The sequence below is a fragment of the Ziziphus jujuba genome, chromosome 2 (assembly GCF_031755915.1).
Source record: "Ziziphus jujuba cultivar Dongzao chromosome 2, ASM3175591v1".
NCBI classification, from domain to species: domain Eukaryota; kingdom Viridiplantae; phylum Streptophyta; class Magnoliopsida; order Rosales; family Rhamnaceae; genus Ziziphus; species Ziziphus jujuba.
Window position 1 is genome coordinate 12,938,704 of NC_083380.1, and position 20,547 is coordinate 12,959,250.

Genomic DNA, 20,547 nt, shown 5'->3' on the forward strand with positions numbered 1-20,547 from the left:
GAAAAGATTTCTTGGTTTATATGTGTGTCTGTCTTGGAATTTCATCTAACCAACCAAATGGTATTGTCAATAGGGATAGCCCATCTTCTTGGTGAATGGTGAATGATTGAAGAGTGAACAATTTGATTCTGGTTCTTCATATACGGCTATGGGAAAATCCGCGAAAGGACCATAAATCAAAGTGGGCAAGACTTGGATGCTTTATATTTGAGGCGAGAAATTCTTGTAAACATTTTAGTGAATTGATTTGATATGGAGGTCTAATGCAGAAGAAAATAGACAGCCAGCAAAAAACAAAATGGAAGAGTTACAGAAACAGGATCGAAAAATATTAAAATGTGTGATGAATCAGATGTTATTTCTTTATTGGCTGTATATACCATGTCAGTATACTGTATGTACTAAAAAATTTCTCGGCGGACATGGCCTCATTAGACCTAAGCCTACCTCCGTCCCAATTAGTATTGTTTAATTCATTAATTAAAGTCTATTATAACCAGATAATGAATTTATTTAATCATTTCTCTAATTTCACAATATGGAACATAATTTAGATTTTTTTGTATAATAACGAAGAACTATCATAAGTAATATATATACTTATTTGAAAGCGACAAATTAAATATTTTTAAGCAAAAAAAGGAGATAAATTAAATATCTATGTCTACTTGTTGGACAGAGAGTACGAGACAACATAACATTGGTAAGAAAACAGTGACAAGATACACGTGCAAGGACACGTATAAACGACAAAAAAAATTAATGTTTATTTTCTTTTGAATTTATCGGAAAAACGTTTAATCACTCTCTCTCTCTCTCTCTCTCTTTATTTTTTTAACATATTCTCTTTTAAAAATTATATGCGGATTTTGGAATTTCATTAATAACCAAAAACGCGTTTCTTTATTGATTTATTTATTTATTTTTGTCACCAACTAATCTGTTGGCTCTCTTGCCGTACATGTGTCTATAAATATCTCCAAACTTACCACATTTTCTGCACCCCCGAAACAATCTTCAAAAGCGAGCTAAAATACCAGAGCAGAGAGAATTATTCATGGCTTCCAAGAAGGCTGTTGTCATGACTGTGGCAGTGCTAGCTGTTCTGCTGCTAGCTTTGTCTGCAACAGTTTCTGCTAGACCTGATGCTCATGTCTTGGATCTCTTTGACCTATTAAGTGCCAGAAACCATGTTTCTGATAACTTTGGTACATATTAATACCCTTTTTTCTGTTTCACAAGTTTTACATATTCTATAAACATTATGGTTTTTTTTTTTTTTTCCTTCCACTCGTAACTAAATTCTTTTTTGTTTTGTTTTTTTTTTCTTTTTTTTTTTTTTGGTTCAAACCGAATACGGAAAGATTTAACGAGATTCATTATTAATTTTCATGTTGTGGATACAAATTTGAAGTAACCAACATCTTGTTTTTATTTATTTATTTATTTATTTATTTATTTTTATTGGTTGGTTTTCTATGTTGTAGTGAGAGTGGTGCGTGGGAAGAATGAAGGAAATATGATGGCATGCTGTGACGCTTGCTATTGCACTAAAAGCATGCCTCCAAAATGCATGTGCGCAGACATCTTCTCCGATCCACATCGATGCATGGGCTGTGATCTTTGCATGTGCACAATGAGCTATCCCCCACAATGCAAGTGTCTTGATGTTACAGACTGTTGCAGTCCACCATGTTCCGCTGTTGCTACCGACTAAATCGCCACTATGTTAAGTACTATATAGGCTTGGCCAACTGCCTCAATGGCTGATGCATATGTTGAGGCTTTTAAATAATATGTAAGCCAAGTCTTCCTAAATAAAAATGTTTATGTTGGAAATAAAATCGACTTTGATCTCAAATATTTTTCCTGTGAATTATGTTTGGGATCAATGCACCATTCAATCCTTGTTGGGATTGATATAAATGGATAAGCTTATATCGTGTCTTCTATAAATTATTATTCTGGATTATTTCTTTATGCCTATCTATCATGTCAGAGACATAGCAACAAAAGGATAGCCCAATATTTAAAAAAAAAATAAAAAATAAAAAAATTGTTATATTACTATTGAACTAAAAATGGTGAGAGAGAGATAATATTTTAATGAGATTTGCTGGTGCTATGTTTCTTATTTATTTCCCTCTTCTAGCGACGTTATCGTATTCAAGAGCTATGCTATTGTTTCGGTCGGTAGTCTTTTGTTTCAAGGATTTTCTTTCACATATTACGTGAGAATGAAAAGCTTGAACAATAATGCAACGTAAAGTATGAGAGTGTAAATATAATACCCCAACTTATAAAATATACTCACATGGTAATAAGAGAATAAAAATATATATATACAATGGTAATTAAAAAAGGATATTCTAAACTTTTTAAATTTAGGACAAGTGAATTGAATTGTTTAGAATCATTAGATTACATATATGTAATGTAATGTGATAAGTTTGATATAATATGTAATTTAACTATTGTAGATGATTAAGGCTATTCATTTTCAATTTAAAAAATTGAGTATATTCTCGTCTAAGCTGAACTACATATATATATATATATATATATATATATTCCAAAGCAAGTCTAGAAAGAATAATACTAAAGTATTAGGTATATAGATAAGGATATTCAAATTTTAAAAATGCAACTCAGCTTTCTAATTCCATTGATCACCTTAGGGTTTTATACAACTTTACATTAACATATATCACATGTTCGCCAATGTGAAACAATAATCTATACATACTCTATACAGCTTTACAACAAAAGAAACAAATCAGTTATACAATTGTAGAGAACAATCATAATGACAAAGCATGGATAGATAACAGTTTAAAACAATAATTTAAAGTTATAAATAATGTTTTTTCATCTTATGAGGACCACCATCATATAAAGTGTCATCTAAAGTTTCAATTTTAGATGATAGGTCTTAAATGTCTTTTAAATTTACTTTGAGATGATAGTTTTTTTAAAAGTTCTGAATTACATTACTAGATGACAATTTTGCTGAAAAACTACCATCTAAACCTTTTTAATTGTCATGTTATCATTTTTCTTTTTTAAATACACACACACACACACATACACACACACACATACACACACACACACACACACACATATATATATATATATATAGATATATAACTCATCCCCTAATAACTAAATCTTATAATTGTGTAACAATAATAGAATTTTATTCAAAAAATAGAAATAAAACAGGGAAGTCATAATCTTAAAGTAAAATTTATAATAGTTTAAAATAAAAATTACAATAAAAGCATAAAAAGATAATATTGCATCAACCAAGAAGAGGGGGAAAAAAGAAAAACCTCAGTAATCCATCTTCAATATTCTCAATATGGATTAATATTACAAATATAGTTAAATACCCGTTCTTGCTTCTCATCGATTTCTTCTTCATAATCTTAAAGTAAAATTTATAATAGTTTAAAATAAAAATTAAAATACAAGCATAAAAAGGTAATATTGCATCAACAAAAAAAAAAAAAAAAGTAATCCATCTTCTATATTCTCAATATGGATAAATATTACAAATATCGTTAAAAACCCATTCTTGCTTCTCACCGATTTCTTCTTCCATATAAGTTTCTCTTCCATTGACCGACAAATAATATTTAAGCCATATATTACTGAAAATTTATAATTAATGAAATACACAACACAAAATAATAATAATAATAATAAATGAATTCATTACCTAAAATAGGAAATAAACTATTATACAACAAATTTCTCTAGCAATCAAATTGAGGAAGCTAAGTTAGCATCGTGAGCCAAGCCAACCACACAGTCTAAAAATTACTCTAAATCCACAAAAACCTGAACAAGATTAGTAGCCTAGTTAGAATAAGCTACTTATATTTAACTACTTAAAACAATACAACACTAATTAATCGATATTCAACTGCTTATGATACAGAAATACATAAGAAATCTCTAAATTTGGCAAGAGATCATAAGATTATTCCTCTTTTGTCAAACACTGTAATACCTGATATTTTTTTAATACCGAGCCTTTGCAAAAGCAAAGTCAACATTTAGTAAAAATTTACAAAGTCAAATAAGCCACAAGTGTTCTAAAAATCGAAACTGTCAGGACCCGTCCAGAATTCCTCCTCCGGAACCCTAGACAGCCCTGATCCCAGGGAAATACCACCGAACCTTCCAACGGAAAATCCGGCAGCACCTCCCCTAAGGGATTTACTTACCACAAATTTACCTGCACTGAAAACACACTTCAAAAATATCCCCTTATTCCTCCCACAAACTACAAATTGGTTCCACAAATTTCAGCACTTCAAATAAGTGTCCCATACAGTATACAGAGCTTTATGAAGTACTACAAAATACAGAATACAGTAAAAGTGAAAGAAATAGTACAACTGCAGTAAAAGAAGAACAAGGTACTGCACGAACAAATACAGCGAGGAAGATCGAGTCCGCTCCGAGTGAACACCGACAACCTGGTACCTAGAGGAACGGAATTTAAGAGTGTGAGATGCTAATCATCTCAGTGAGCGACCCTACTACTCTACACTATCATACCACGGTAATAGGTATATAAATAATAATTAGTTGGAAATAATAATTTCTCTCAAAACCCTTACAATTCTCTCAGTTGGAAAGGTTGCCCTTTTAAAACATTTTCACAAAACCCTTTATTCATATTTCCCGAAAACCAAGACATCAATTAAATACCAGAAGCGGTAACAATTATATTTTTCATTAACATTTTATTTTTAAAACACAGTTCTGAAAATCATTTGATGCACCCACTATATACCAGTGGCGCCAACAGTACCCAGCGTCCCAAGGTACCGCCAGACAGGAGGTTATAGAAAGAAACCGGCATACGGTCGCGTGGCGTCCCACTGCGCCGCTGCTAACCTGGTGTCCCGGCCAAAGGGGGGTGGCCGCCCTCTCCGATGGCATCCACAGGACACCCTCATAATATCAACCGCGCGCTACTCACACCCACCTACGCGCTAATCACATCACCTGCGCGCTAATCACACCCACCTGCGCGCTAATCACAACCGTGTGCACACTAACCATATCACATATACCAGATCACATAATCAGAACACCAGTACGTGCACGGTGCATCTAAAAATTATAAAATCCATAAATTTAAATCATAAAACAAATTTCACATTTTTCATAAGCATAGCGGGCATAATCCATCCGCTTGAACCGGGAAATTCTCCACAATTTCCTTATAATCCATACCATAAATTCCATGATTTTCAAATCCACCAACTCCCAAATCCATCAATTCAAATATCCACATTTTTTCGAAGCATAAATAATTTCTCGAAATATCATAATCAAATCCCATAATATTTTATGGGCATATTTCATAAAAATTGAAATCACCAACATAACCAAATATTTTCCTTGAAATATTTGAAAATCAAATCGTGCCCAATTTACCATTAAAACCACACCAATTTCAAAATCCTCAAAACCATAAAATAATTCCACACGGCATAAATTTGTAGAATTCGCATTTTCTTAAATCCAATAAATTCATAAATAATTCTACAATAAATCCAATAAATATTTGGCACATAGAAATTAAATTCCAAATATTTAATTCACACATAATATATTCATCAATTAAATTCCCCAAAATTAATTTGAAGGTGGGTCACTCACCTTGAGCACGCAATTAACCCATGATCCACTACAGGATCAATTCTACGACTCACCGGTGCTCCTAGAACAAAATTCACAGACAGTCAAATAAATTAATATTTTATTCGGGTAAATAATACCCGGTACCCGGGGGGTCAAAACACAAACGATATCTAGAATTTACGAGTTATATACCGAATCGAAGCTCGAGTGATGCTAATCACAGATCCGGTCTTAATTTTCGATGATCGTACCCGACGGGGTTTGAATTTCGTCGGGAAGCTTTTCGGGTTTCGGCTCCGCAATTCTCCCAAACCGTCGCGAATTGGTGGAAACGGAAGTCGGATTTGGGTTCAGGAGGTCGAACACTGCGGACTGGAGCTGGCCGAAATTTTCGGGTACTCGCCGGAACAGTATTTTCCGGCGGGCCGCCGCGGTCACCGGCAACCGTCGCCGGAACAGTATTTTCCGGCGGTGGCCGTTTGCTGTGAAATTTTGCAGATTTGTAGATCGTGAGGAGAGCAATCCAACGGGACTGACGGTGAGCAAAAGGGAGGTCGGACGGCGGAGAAATCACCGTTTGAAGATTTTCGACCCCTCGCCGGAAAACGCTCCGATCCCGGCGCGTCGGTGGTCCGATGGCCGTGATTTTTGGTGGGTAGGCCGGACTTGAGGAGAGGATGCTGGGTGTATGGCGCGTGTACTGTATATCGGCCGGAATAGTGCCGATTCGCGGTGGCCGGCGGTGGAGGGGGAAAAATCGCCGCCAAACTTCCGACGTCCGATCCGGGCGCGTCCGGCGGCCGTTGGCCGTGAAATTTGGAGGTTTTGCCGGAAATGAGGTGGGCAATCTGGCTGGCCGGCGCGTGTACAGTAACTAAGCCGGAAAAATGTGAAAATGACCGGCGGCCGGCGGGTCCTCTCTCTCTCTTTCTCTCTCCTCTCTCTCTTTCTCTCTCTTCTCTCTCTTTCTCTCTCTTCCCCGAGAGTTTTTCAAAATTAAAACCCTGCGTGACACTGTTCATGCCACGTGGACCACTCAGAAGCTGACACGTGGCATTTCACTGTTCACGACCCAAAAACATTAAAATAATACGGTATCCGGTAAACTTCAAACGTCCATAACGTTTTAACCACATGTCCGATTTAAGCGTGCCGCTAGTCTATGAACTCGTATCGACGAGTACTTTACAACCATACAAGAGTCAACTCACAATTACATCACAAGAAAAAGTCAACTCCTGGCACCTTTTAGACAGTTTACACTTCAACTTGTTTTGCCCATAACTTTCAAACCGTAGCTCCGTTTTCGACGTGCTACTAGTCTACGAACTCAGGGCGTCATGCACTTCGCCACGGTACCCTGGTCAACTCGAAATTCCCACCGAGTCAAAAAGTCAACTTTTGACCCCTTTGGTCAACGGTTAACGTGCACGGATTCTGGTGCGATTCGGGACGGGGTGTTACAGAATATCCATCGTAAATTGCACTAAATGAATGCCTATGCTTATAGTAGAACATATAAACTAGTAATGTTGGCTTCATAGGAGCTAAGTAAAAAGCACTTACTAAAGCATACTAACTAGTAATAAATTGAATGAAACAAATAATATAAAGAGTGTTGAAAACCTCGAGGCAAAGTAAGAGAATTTAATAGCCAACAAAAAATAAAATGGATGGTGTCATCAATAGGGGTGGGCAAAATCCATCCCAACCCATTTAAGCCGATCGATCCAATCTATTTTTAACAGTTTGGATTAGATTTCTTATATAAATTGGGTTGGGTTTAGGTCTGGCAAAATCTCACAAGATAAGATAACACGGCAAGAACCCACACGATAATTTACGGGTTTAGGTTGACGATATCATGTCGGATCTTTATCAGTGTCACCCAATAAGACCCAATAAATTAACGGATGAAATACGATAAACCTATTAGACCCAGTAAAGATGAGGTATTTTGATAATTACATAAGTTTTATAGTATTAAAATTACTTAATTTATTGTTAAACATTTATTAATTTGTTATTTTTTAGTTTAATTTTTAAAAAATCTAAAAATAAACAAGAATTTTTGTAATTTTTTAAAAAAATTATTATTTTATTATTTCAAAACTAAGTAAATTTAAATTTTTAAATTTGTATTTATTGTTAATGGGTTAACGGGTTGGATGAAAGGTTACACGATAATTTATCGAATGGGTTCGAATTTATATATTTTTACACAAAAGCTTAACGGGTCATGTTTGGGTTAACTTAATTTCACATGAATACAACACAATACAACATAAACAAGATTTAACACAACACGTTACCAAGTCTAGTTAGGTTAGGTTCAATATGTGAAGTCCCACATCGGTTGGAAAGGGGAACGAAGCATGGCTTTTAAATGTGTAGATATCTTTCCTTTGTAGACGCATTTTAAACCCCTGAGACCTAGGTTGTAAGAGGATTTCTCAGTGCCAAAGCTGACAATATCTACATGCGGGTGGACTGAACTGTTATAGTTGGTATCAAAGCCAGACCCGGATGGGTGTGCCAGCAAGGACGCTGGACCCTAAGGGAGGAGAATTGTGAAGTCCCACATCGGTTAGAAAGGGAAACGAAGAATGGCTTATAAGTGTGTGGATACCTTTCCTTTGTAGACGCGTTTTAAACCCGTGAGGACTGGGTTGTAAGAGGATTTCTCAGTGCCAAAGCGGACAATATCTATATGCGGGTGGATTGGACTGTTACACAATATATCATAATTTTTTTGGATTGGTTTGGTTATCAGGTTGGAAATATAAATCCAATCCAACCCAACTCAACCCAACTTGTATATTATACGATTAAAAAATTATATAATTTTTTTATTTTTTTTTCATTTTTATGTTTCAATTTTTAATATATATATTTTTTTAACATATCCCCAAATAAACCCTAAACAGCCTGCTTCATGTTATCTTGCCGCCACCACCACCATAACCAAGTTCGACCATCACCACCATAAGCTCTTAGTTAACATTGATGAGTGTTATTGGATATTATAAATTATATAGTTATAGATTGCGATCTTATATTTATTCTATGTTAGATTACTCTAATTGTATTTATATTCGGATAACTATAATTTATTATTTATATTTTATGTATGGAAGATTTTTAATTTGTATTATATATTTATAAACTAGTAAGTTCCAAATCGATTATTTATTTTCAAAATAGATATTAATGATGCAAAAGTGCTCCAAAATACATCTCTTTTTAATAAAAAAAAATGCATAAAAAAAGTTAGTTGTTATTAAAAAAAAAAAAAAAAAGAAAGAAAAGAAAAGTTTGCAATGATTTTTTTTTTTTGGGGGGGAAAAATGTTTATACATTTGATGAGTTTTTCATGTTCTATTGAAGGGGATTTTATACATATGTACAAATATATATATATATATATATATATATATATATTATATGGAGAAAATTGGTTATTGGGTCCTCCAGAATGTCATTCGTACAATGTTTCTCTCCCACCAATACTTTTCATTCACATGTGTGCATGCATTTGGGATAATCTGGCCCCAACATATGTTGTTCTGCATTATTATTATCGGGTGAAAATTATCATGCATTACTCTTCGTACCTGTCTATCATGTTAAATTCTTTCTTACAAAAAGAAAAAAAAAAAAATGAATGGAGTAATTACTTAAGTGGCGCTCCCCATGAACAAAAAAATAAAAAAAGGAAAACAAAAAACAAAAGCAAAAAAGGCAAACCAAAAACAAACAAAACATATTTTTACTTCAATTTTAGGGCCATCCGAATTTTTTGTCCTCATTCAATTATTAATTGTTTTGCCGTTTGTTTTATTTGTGGACACTCATGGTAGCTTGCCAGGCACCACAATTATCTCTTCTCAATTTTCGTGCCCTGTGACTACACATTTGTTATGCACTCCAAATTTTAAGATTAATTGGAAAAGGCATGGTAGAATATAAAATAGAAAGTGATATGGCTATGAAGAAAACGATGGTTTGGAAGGTTGCAGTACTATTCTTCTATTAGCAGTAGTATTTGCAACTGCTCTCCATTTTTATGGGTTTCTCATCTCCAACTATTCCAACTATTGATCAAAATATCGATAAAAAAATTCAATGTATAATTTATAAAAATATCGATAAAAATATTATAAAAATTATTAATATTTTACTTAAAACATAAACTTTTTCATATTAGATATTTAATACAGTAAAATAAAATAAAAATATAATAGTTAGAATAAAAGTTATGAAAAAACAGTTCATAAATATTAAAACAAATAAAATGTTATTATTAGTACCCAAATATTGTAAATTTGTCCAATTAAATATGTATCTCAAATTTTAAATAAATCAAAGTATCCAATTTTATCTAAAATTAATAATATAAATATATATATATATATAAACAATTTATTATTACGCCGTAATAATGATACTAACTATGATCATGCTAAAGTATTATTCTTTTAATTACATGGAAAGTACCTGATCAAACATAATTATAAATTTAAAATCGTAATTAAAAATAATAGTTAACTTTTATCTTCTTTTTTTACATTATTTATTACAACTTAGAAGAGTGGGATTTTCAACCAGATCGAAGTATGAAAGTTGAGAAATACGATAAATATTTACTAAAATACATAATTTTTAACTATAGTGATTAATTTTTATTCTTGTTTAAAATGGAGAAGAACTTCAAGTAATTAGTAATTAAACAGTGGATATTCACAACAATGACATGTCTGTCGGTAACCATCAATGAATTCACATTTCTTCTATATTTCAATAAAAATCCATATTTTTTTCTTCAATTTCCATTGATAGTTGTTGACATCTTCGACAATTATGGATAAATTCAACATTTTTGTTGATATAAGTGATAAATAAATTTTAATTTCTTATCAATATTAAATATGTTGGTGGATATTTTTTATCCTTCTTATTAAAATCGAATCTAAAATATTACTGAAATATCGATAGAAATATTGATAATATTATGAATTTTTATATCCATGCTTCCAATAACCAGGTTTCTTTTCAATTGCGTACCTATTACATAATATCTTATTAGTTTACATATATATATATATATATATATATAAATATGGATTTGATAAAATGAAAATTTTATAAAATAAAAAAAAATCATAAAAGACAATTATCTACAGTTGTCGGATCAAATAAATCATATTATCAGACGATTATGAATATTATCATTTACGATCTCTCCTTATTAGTTTCTCGTTATATCAAAACCGATATTGATATTTTATTCTTCACCCACGTCTTACATAATTATTTGTGATGAAAATAAAATAGGGAAACACAAGCAGCCGGATGGGCCATGCTGCGACAAGTGCTTATCCACAAGCTACCCGCCGCAATGCCATTGCAGACAAGTTTCCAAAGGCACTGAGCGGTGCGCAACGTGTGAAACCTGCTTCTGGACTCTCAGCGTTCCTCCGCAATGTAGGTGGGCTGATGTTACTGATTTTTGCCACCCGAAATGCACACCAGAAGCTGCTGCTTTTGCTGTTAATCAGAAGTCAAACTAAATAAATATTGCATATGCCATGGAGTGCTTCCCAGTTTTCTCTCTCTTTGCCTTAACCACTGCTGTTGTGGTTTCTAATTATAAAATTAGATAAAGTGTAAGCTATTCATGGCGTCTACTGAATTATATGAAAGTTAATAAATATGGAGTTTCATGAATATAAATTATTACTTGATATGAATTAATATATAATTCATTATATATATATATATAAGTACTTAAAGCAGGAATTGATGATCTTATAAAAATTTCTTATAAAGTTCTTATATGCCCATTATTCCATTACTGCACAAGGAAAATTAAAACCTTATTATAAAATGCTTCTGGGCTAGAATGCATTAATGCAAAAATGGAAGCACTAAATTTATCCCTGCAGTCCAGCCATAGAAGAACATGAACACAAGTATATTTTGCAGTACTTTACAAAAACTTCAATAACTTCATTTTGACTGGTATTATTATTTCTTTTTAATGGACAAGTTATCTCCAAACTTAAAAAATACAAATATTAGAAAATCAAACGAATAATTTTTTTTACTATTATTATTTTTACGGCATGTTAGTAAAAAAGTATATAAAGTTAGAAAAATTAGAATAATATATATATATATATATATACATGGTAGTAATTTTAATGTTCTCTTGAAATCAAATAGCAGAGATGTAAAATCTGCTATGTGATGGGTTTTATTAATATTTGTTCTTATTTGCATTTTTATGTCGGTTTTCAATTATTTTGAATTTCTATAAGATAACTGCATAACTTAATTACATTTAAAAACAAAAATATATTAGAAGTTAATTGGACATATCATATATGTTGCATTGCCTACGTAGTATGAGAATTCACTCTTTTTTTAAATTAAAAAATAAAAAGAAGAAGAAAGAAATTTAGTATTTACCATATTGTGATCGATACGGATCCTTTGCCACTATTATATGTTTTCCGTCATTGCCACTCTACTCTGTATCGCAAAGGGTCATTTTGACTTTATAAGATAATAACAAAATTCTCTGTGTAAACCCTATGTTTTATTATTATTATTATTTTGGATCAGCTGAGAAACCTCTGTTTGCACGTTTTTCCAAAGGAGACAAAATCTAAGACAGAAATTAGCGCTAGAATTAAAGTAACGCTAAACAACAAGACAGTTTTAAATCTCTTTCTTATTAAAATTTTAAATTAGTTATGTTTTAGTATCCTCTGATTTTAAAAAAGTTGCATTTTTGGCTATTAAATTTAAAATGTTTTAATTTTGGTTCTCAAGTTCCAATTTGTTGTACTTTGGTACAATTGGATTTTTAAGATTAATGATGATAAAAGTTTCGTCATCATATTCAACCAATATTAAAAAACAATTTGAGATTAATTATATTTTGATATTTTTAATTTTTAAAATTTTACATTTAGACCCTTATTTTTAAAAGTAGTGATTTTGATTTTTTCAAATTTTTAAATTTATTATAAACTGGTCTAATTTTCAATTTCATCCTAATCTCTTGCAAAATCTGCTTTTAAGTTTCTAAACAAAGTCATTATTAATTTATTAGTCCAAATTGAAGATCAAATCAATCTAAAATAAATTGAAAAACAAAAGTTTAAATCGCTATTTTTTTAAAGCTAAGTACTATAAGTTAAGGGCATTAAAGTACAATTAATCCTACAATTTTTTACTATTCAAGTCCTTTGGCTTTAATGGATTGCAATTGAGGCTTTTTATTTAATATATATATATATATATATATATCTTTGAATACCCTCAAACCGGAAATTAACGTTTGCCAAAAATCCAATGGGGCCTAAATGAATTAAATTGAAACTTGAAGATCTAAATTTGAACATTTTAAATTTAATAGTCAAAAATGCAATCTCTGTTTTAAACTTGATAGCCAAAAAGGTAATTTCTTAAAATTAAGAGATACCAAAATTGTAGTTAACCTTAAAAATTTTGATAAAGAATAACGTTTAAAATTTATTAACAAAAAAAAAAAAAGAAGGCGATCTAAGTTTCTTGTTTATGCAAGTTTTGCAGCATAATTATCTGAGTTCTTTGTTTTTAACTTTATACAAACAAAGTCCTAAATCGACAAATTATCAATGATCATCGCATTCTGAAGAACAATTCTCTAGTAAAAAGATCAGCATAAGTTGAAGGACATCCGATATCCGTTGTAGTAATAATTATTATTGTCGTATCTTCTTAACATTTTCAAGCTTGATTGTACACTTACGTGTTCAATATACCTTTTTTTTTTTTTTTTTTTGGAGTTTACGTGTTCAATATTCAAACTGTGTAATTCCGCAAGTGAATATTCAACCGAAAAGAACACCTTCGTAAATATAAACCTCAAAGTATTATTTTTTATTGTATCTATTACTTGTCTGCGGTTCAAGTGATGTTCTATTGGACTTTTCTTTAAAGATTGTTCAATGAGATTTTCCTAGACGAAACTATCCAAAAATTCTGAGAGGATCCTATCATGGTTTGTTTGTTCTAAAATCCTATCCCAATCTCTATCTTTCCAATGAAATTAAGCCACATCGTTTAAACGGAATTTTATCCCACTAAATTATCTTATTTGGAAAGAAAATGGCCCTAAAAAGACAAGAAACTCACACATCTGATTGTGTTCTTCATGGTCCTAATCGTAGAAAATAGGAAACGACCAAATTAGTATATTAATTAACTGGGAAAATTCAAGCGATATAATCTATTCATGCTTTTACATTCAGATAATATTCCAAGTCTTGACACCACATGTAACTTTTCGCAGTGTCAGTTTCTTATCAATGAACCGCACCAACTGGACTTCCAGAATGCTCCATATACAATTTTATCCGAATATAATATACACAAATCCACTCATTTTTCTTCCAATTTTTAAAACCACATTTTATTATTTGCGACATAAAGTAAGTTATCTGTAAAGCACATATACTTGTAAAATTCTTTATTTTCAAAATTGATAACGATGGATTAAAAGTTTATATTTGATGATGATGAGTTTTTCAAGCTGTAATGAAAGAATATATATATATATATATATATGTTGAAAAAATCCGTACTATGTTTCTCCCAGCAATAGTTTGCAATAATACGTGCATGTGGATACAGAATATACTGAAAATTATTCTGCATTATTTTTTTGTATCGATGTAGAGTCGTAGGATGTGATCTTTTTGGTAATGAAGTATTGTCACTATTCTGCACGTGATTGTGGGGTCTATCGCCTTTTACCAGGTGCGGAGCCAGGATTTTTTTTTTTTTTGGGGGGGGGGGGGGGGGGGGAAAGAAAAAAAAAAGGCAAGCAATTTATTAACAACACAAAAGAAATTTAATGTACAATATTTAAAAAGAAAAACACATATTTTTATTTTGTACTGTTAAAAAGCATATATAATTTTCTTCTAATATTTTAACTTGATTATATCTCAATTTATTAACATAAACAAAAACAAAAATAAAAAATAAAATAAAACACAGATCAAAATAATATTCTTCATTCTTTTAAATTTTTAAAAAATGTTATTCTTTTCTAAATAAAAATGTGAAAAATACAAAAATATAAAAGTTATTGCTTTTCTTGTGTGCCATAGTTATTGACTTTATTGGGTAGATAGACTGAAATTAAATTGGAAATCAATATATACCAAAAACAAGGAGAAGAAAAATTTTGTTTTCTATTTATTATCTTTGTATGGTATATTATACGATATATATAGGATGAAAAATATATAATTTATCTAGGTTCAGATGAAAAAAATTATAAACTCTATAATACAATATTTTCTAAAAATTAATTAATTAAGATCCTAACTTGATTTGGAGACTGAAAAAAAATTAAAATCAATTTTATGAAGGGACCAACTAAGGTAATAACCCAAAAACAAATATATTTAATATATATAAAATGTTAAAAGTGAAAATTAGGGGAGGCGAACATGAGAAATTTTTCAGTACATAGTATTTATATAGAATCTGATATGGTACATACTACCAATAAAAAAATAACATCTGTCTTATTTTTGCCATATCAACAGTTACACACCTTAACACGGTTACTCCTATAACACTATTCTTCTCTGCTGGGATCCCATCTATCTCAAACTTAGAAGTATTATCATCCAAACCAATCTTAGTCTCTCTGGCAAGTATTATCATTCAAAGCAACCTTAGTCTCTTTGGCAAGCTCAAATCCTATGTTTCATTTTTAAAAATACAAGAACCCAAGTTAATACAAATGCGAATCTATTTTTTCTCTGCACATAGATCATTCCATCTGTTATTTAATTTTTAAAATTTATATTTGGTGTCTAATTTAATCAGTAAATCAAGGATCAATTATAGAGGTGGCATGAAACTCACAAAATCATTTCTATTCTACAATTATAATTGAGCTTCTTGATTATTAAAATTCTAGAGAGATTTCAAAAAAATATATATATATTTTCTAAAAAATTTCTTGGTTGAGATGGGTGTCTGTCTTGGATTTTCATCTAACCAAACAAATGGTATTGTCAGTGGGGATAGCCTACCTCCGCCCCGACTAGTATTGTTTAATTCATTTATTAAAGTCTATTATAACCAGATAGTGAATTTATTTAATTCATTTTTCTAATTTTATAATATGGAACATAATTTAGATTTGTTGCATCATAACCAAGAACTATCATAAGTAATATATATACTTTGTAGTATAAAAAATATTAAAATGTTTATTAATTACTTTTTGTAACGTTTAGTCTATGGCTTTCAAGAGCATATATTTTTTAATTACCTTTTGAAGGTGGGCGGGCAAGCTCCCAAGCGTCCCGCTATACAAAATAAATTGAATATTTATCTGCTTATTTGAAAGCGACAAATTAAATATTTTTAAGCCAAAAAAAAAAAAAAGAGATAAATTAAATATCTATATCTACTTGTTGGACAGAGAGTAAGAGACAACATAACATTGGTAAGAAATCAGTGACAAGATACACGTGCAAGGACACGTATAAACGACAAAAACAATTAATGTTTATTTTCTTTTGAATTTATTGGGAAAACGTTTAATCTCTCTCTCTCTCTCTCTCTTTATTTTTTAAACATATTCTCTTTTAAAAATTATATTTGGATTTTGGAATTTCATTAATAACCAAAAACGCGTTTCTTTATTGATTTATTTATTTATTTTTGTCACCAAGTAATCTGTTGGCTCTCTTTCCGTACATTGTCTATAAATATCCCCAAACTTACCACATCTTCTTCACCACCCAAACAATCTTCAAAAGAGAGCTAAAATACCAGAGCAAAGAGAATTATTCATGGCTTCCAAGAAGGCTGTTGTCATGACTGTGGCAGTGCTAGCTGTTCTTCTGCTAGCTTTGTCTGCAACAGTTTCTGCTAGACCTGATGCTCATGTCTTGGATCTCTTTGACCTACTAAGTGCCAGAAACCATGTTTCTGATAACTTTGGTACATATTAACATCCTTTTTTCTGTTTCACAAGTTTTACCTATTCGATAAACATTATGGTTTTTTATTTTTTTTTCCCACTCGTAACTAAATTTTTTTTTTTTTTTTGGTTCAAGCCGAATACGGAAAGATTTAACGAGATTCATTATTAATTTTCATGTTGTGGATACGAATTTGAAGTAACCAACATCTTTTTTTTTTTTTTTTTTATTGGTTGGTTTTCTATGTTGTAGTGAGAGTGGTGCGTGGGAAGAATGAAGGAAATATGATGGCATGCTGTGATGCTTGCTATTGCACTAAAAGCATGCCTCCAAAATGCATGTGCGCAGACATCTTCTCCGATCCACATCGATGCATGGGCTGTGATCTTTGCATGTGCACAATGAGCTATCCCCCACAATGCAAGTGTCTTGATGTTACAGACTGTTGCAGTCCACCATGTTCCGCTGTTGCTACCGACTAAATCGCCACTATGTTAAGTACTATATAGGCTTGGCCAACTGCCTCAATGGCTGATGCATATGTTGAGGCTTTTAAATAATATGTAAGCCAAGTCTTCCCTAAATAAAAATGTTTATGTTGGAAATAAAATTGCCTTTGATCTCAAATATTTTTCCTGTGAATTATGTTTGGGATCAATGCACCATTCAATCCTTGTTGGGATTGATATAAATGGATAAAAGCTTATATCATGTACGTCTTCTCTAAATTATTATTCTGGATTATTTCTTTATGCCTATCTATCATGTCAGAGACAGAGCAACACAAGGCTATCCCAATTTTTTTTTTTAAATAGTACTATTACTATTGAACTAAAATGGTGAAAGAAAAAATCATATTTTAATGAGATTTGATAAGTGCTATATTTCTTATTTATTTCCCTCTTCTAGCGACGTTATCGTATTCAAGAGCTATGCTATTGTTTCCGTTGGTAGTCTTTTGTTTCAAGGGTTTTCTTTCACATATTGCGTGAGAATGAAAAACTTGAACAACAATGCAACGTAAAGTATGAGATAGTGTAAATATAATACCCCAACTTAGAAAATATGAGATAGTGTAAATATAATACCCCAACTTAGAAAATATACTCATATGGTAGTAAGAGAAAAAAAATATATATATACAATGGTAAATTAGGAAAGGATATTCTAAACTTTTTAAATTAAAGAAAAGTGAATTGAATCATTTAGAATCATTAAATTACATATATGTAATGTGATAGGTTTGATATAAGATGTAGTTTAACTATTCTAGATGATTAAGGCCACTCATTCTCAACTTGAAAAATTGAATATATCCTCATCTGAGCTGAACTGCATATATATATATATATATATATATATTCCAAAGCAAGCCTAGAAAGAATAATACTAAAGTATTAGGTATATAGATAAAGATATTCAAATTTTAAAAATGCAACTCATCTTTCTGATTCTATTGATCACCTTAGGGTTTTATCCAACTTTACATTAACATATATCACATGTTCGCCAATGTGAAACAATAATCTATACATACTCTATGCAGCTTTACAACAAAAGAAACAAATCAATTATACAATTGTAGAGAACAATTATAATGACAAAAATCTAAAGTTATAAATAATGCTTTTTCATCTTATGAAGGATCGTCATCTTGTAATGTATCATTTAAAGTTTCGATTTTAGATGATAGTTTTTAAATGTCATTTAAATTTATTTTGAAATGATAGTTCTTTGAAGAATTGTCAGCTTTACTAGTTCAAATATCAAATTCTAAGTTATATTAATAGATGGCAGTTTCGCTTAAAAAATATCATCTAAACTTTTTTGAGTGTCATGATATCACTTTTCATTTTTAAATATATATATATAACTCATCCCATAATAACTAAATCTTATAATTGTGTAACAATAATTGATTTTTATTCAAAAAATAGAAATAAAACAGGAAAGTCATAATCTTAAAGTAAAATTTATAATAGTTTAAAATAAAAATTACAATACAAGCATAAAAAGTTAATATTGCATCAACCAAGAAGAGGGGGAAAAAAAAAAAAAAACTCAGTAATCCATCTTCAATATTCTCAATATGGATAAATATTACAAATATCGTTAAATACCCATTCTTGCTTCTCAACGATTTCTTCTTCCATATAAATTTCTCTTCCATTGACCTACAAATAATATTTAAGCCATATATTACTGAAAATTTACAATTAATGAAATACATAACACAAAATAATAATAATAATAATAATAAATCAATTCATTACCTAAAATAGGAAATAAATTATTATACAACAAATTTCTCTAGCAATCAAAATGAGGAAGCTAAGTTAGCATCGTGAGCCAATCCAACCACACCGTCTAAAAATTACTCTAAATCCACAAAAACCTGAACAAGATTAGTAGCCTAGTTAGAATAAGCTACTTATATTTAACTACTTATAACAATACAACACTAATTAATAGATATTCAACTGCTTATGATAGAGAAATACATAAAAAAATCTCTAAATTTGCCAAAGGATCATAAGATTATTCCCTCTTTTGTCAAACATTGTAATAACTGATATTCTTTGAATACCACGTTTAGTAGCAATAAGCCTCTGCAAAAGCAAAGTCAACATTTAGTACAAATTTACAAAGTCAAATAAGCCATGAGTGCTCCAAAAGCGAATATCCTTCATAAATTGCTCTAATTGAATGCCTATGCTCATAAGTAGTAGAACATATAAACTAGTAATGTTGGCTTGATAGGAGCTAAGTAAAAAGCACTTACTTTTAGCATACTAGCTAGTAATAAATTGAATGAAACAGATAATATAAAGAGTGTTGACAACCTCGAGGCAAAGTAAGAGAATGTAATAGCCAATAAAAAATAAAATGGATGATGTCATCAACATTTTGTGCATATACGTGTTATGATATTATTTTGATTTTCCTTAAAAGAAATAATAAGAAAGAAATAATTATTGATAAATAACAAAGAAAAAGACAGAATTTCCCTTTTATAATAGACAAAAAGGATGTCGAAGGCCACTTGATATACACAAAAATCCAAGCCTTTTTTTTTTTTTCCTTTTTTTAAACCAAATTGTTTCATTTGCCACGTAAAATAAGTTATTTGAAAAGCACGCTTGCGCTATTTTTTTTTTTTTTATTCTCAAAATAGACAAATAAGTTATCTAAAAGCATACTTGCAATATATATATATATATATATATATAATTTTTTTTTAAATTTTCAAAACAGATATTAGTGATGCAAAAGTGCTCCAAAATGCATCTCTTTTCAATTAAAAAAAAATGCATAAAAAAAATTACAAGTTGTTATTACCCAAAAAAAAAAAAAAAAAAAAAAAAAAAAAAAAAACAGAAAAGAAAAGTTTGCAATACTTGACGATTTTTTTTCTTTTTTGAAAAATGTTTATACATCATGAGTATTTCATGTTCTACTGAAGGGGATTTTATAAATATATATATATATATATATATATATATATATTATGGAGAAAATTCGTACTAGGATCCTCCAAAATGTCATTCGTACAATGTTTCTCTCCCACCAATACCTTTCATTCACATGTGATGCATTTGGGATAGTCTGGCCCCACCATATGTTGTTCTGCGTTATTATTGGCTGAAAATTATCATGCATTACTGTTCGTACCTATCTACGATGTTAATATAAGTAAATTCTTTCTTGCAAAAAGAACAAAAGAAAAAAAAAAAAAAAGAATGGAGTAATTATGAAAATATAGTCGATAAATATTAAAAAAAAAAGTGTTTATTATTAGTACCAAATATTTTAAATTTGTCTAATTAAATATGTATCTAAAATTTTAAATAAATCAAAGCATGCAATTTTATCT

The 20,547-nt window shown here is 30.5% G+C and overlaps 2 protein-coding genes across 2 annotated transcripts; both read left to right on the forward strand.

The window, feature by feature from the left end:
* The first annotated feature begins 990 nt into the window (after window positions 1–990).
* LOC125422434 (seed trypsin/chymotrypsin inhibitor TI5-72) lies at window positions 991–1,980 on the forward strand. The gene is made up of 2 exons (XM_016027248.4): window positions 991–1,208; window positions 1,488–1,980. The coding sequence occupies exons 1-2, from the start codon at window positions 1,058–1,060 to the stop codon at window positions 1,715–1,717; spliced, it is 381 nt and encodes a 126-aa protein (XP_015882734.2). The 5' UTR covers window positions 991–1,057; the 3' UTR covers window positions 1,718–1,980.
* Window positions 1,981–16,468: 14,488 nt separating this feature from the next.
* On the forward strand, window positions 16,469–17,384 carry LOC132800438 (seed trypsin/chymotrypsin inhibitor TI5-72-like). The gene is made up of 2 exons (XM_060814086.1): window positions 16,469–16,692; window positions 16,926–17,384. The coding sequence occupies exons 1-2, from the start codon at window positions 16,542–16,544 to the stop codon at window positions 17,153–17,155; spliced, it is 381 nt and encodes a 126-aa protein (XP_060670069.1). The 5' UTR covers window positions 16,469–16,541; the 3' UTR covers window positions 17,156–17,384.
* Window positions 17,385–20,547: the final 3,163 nt, after the last annotated feature.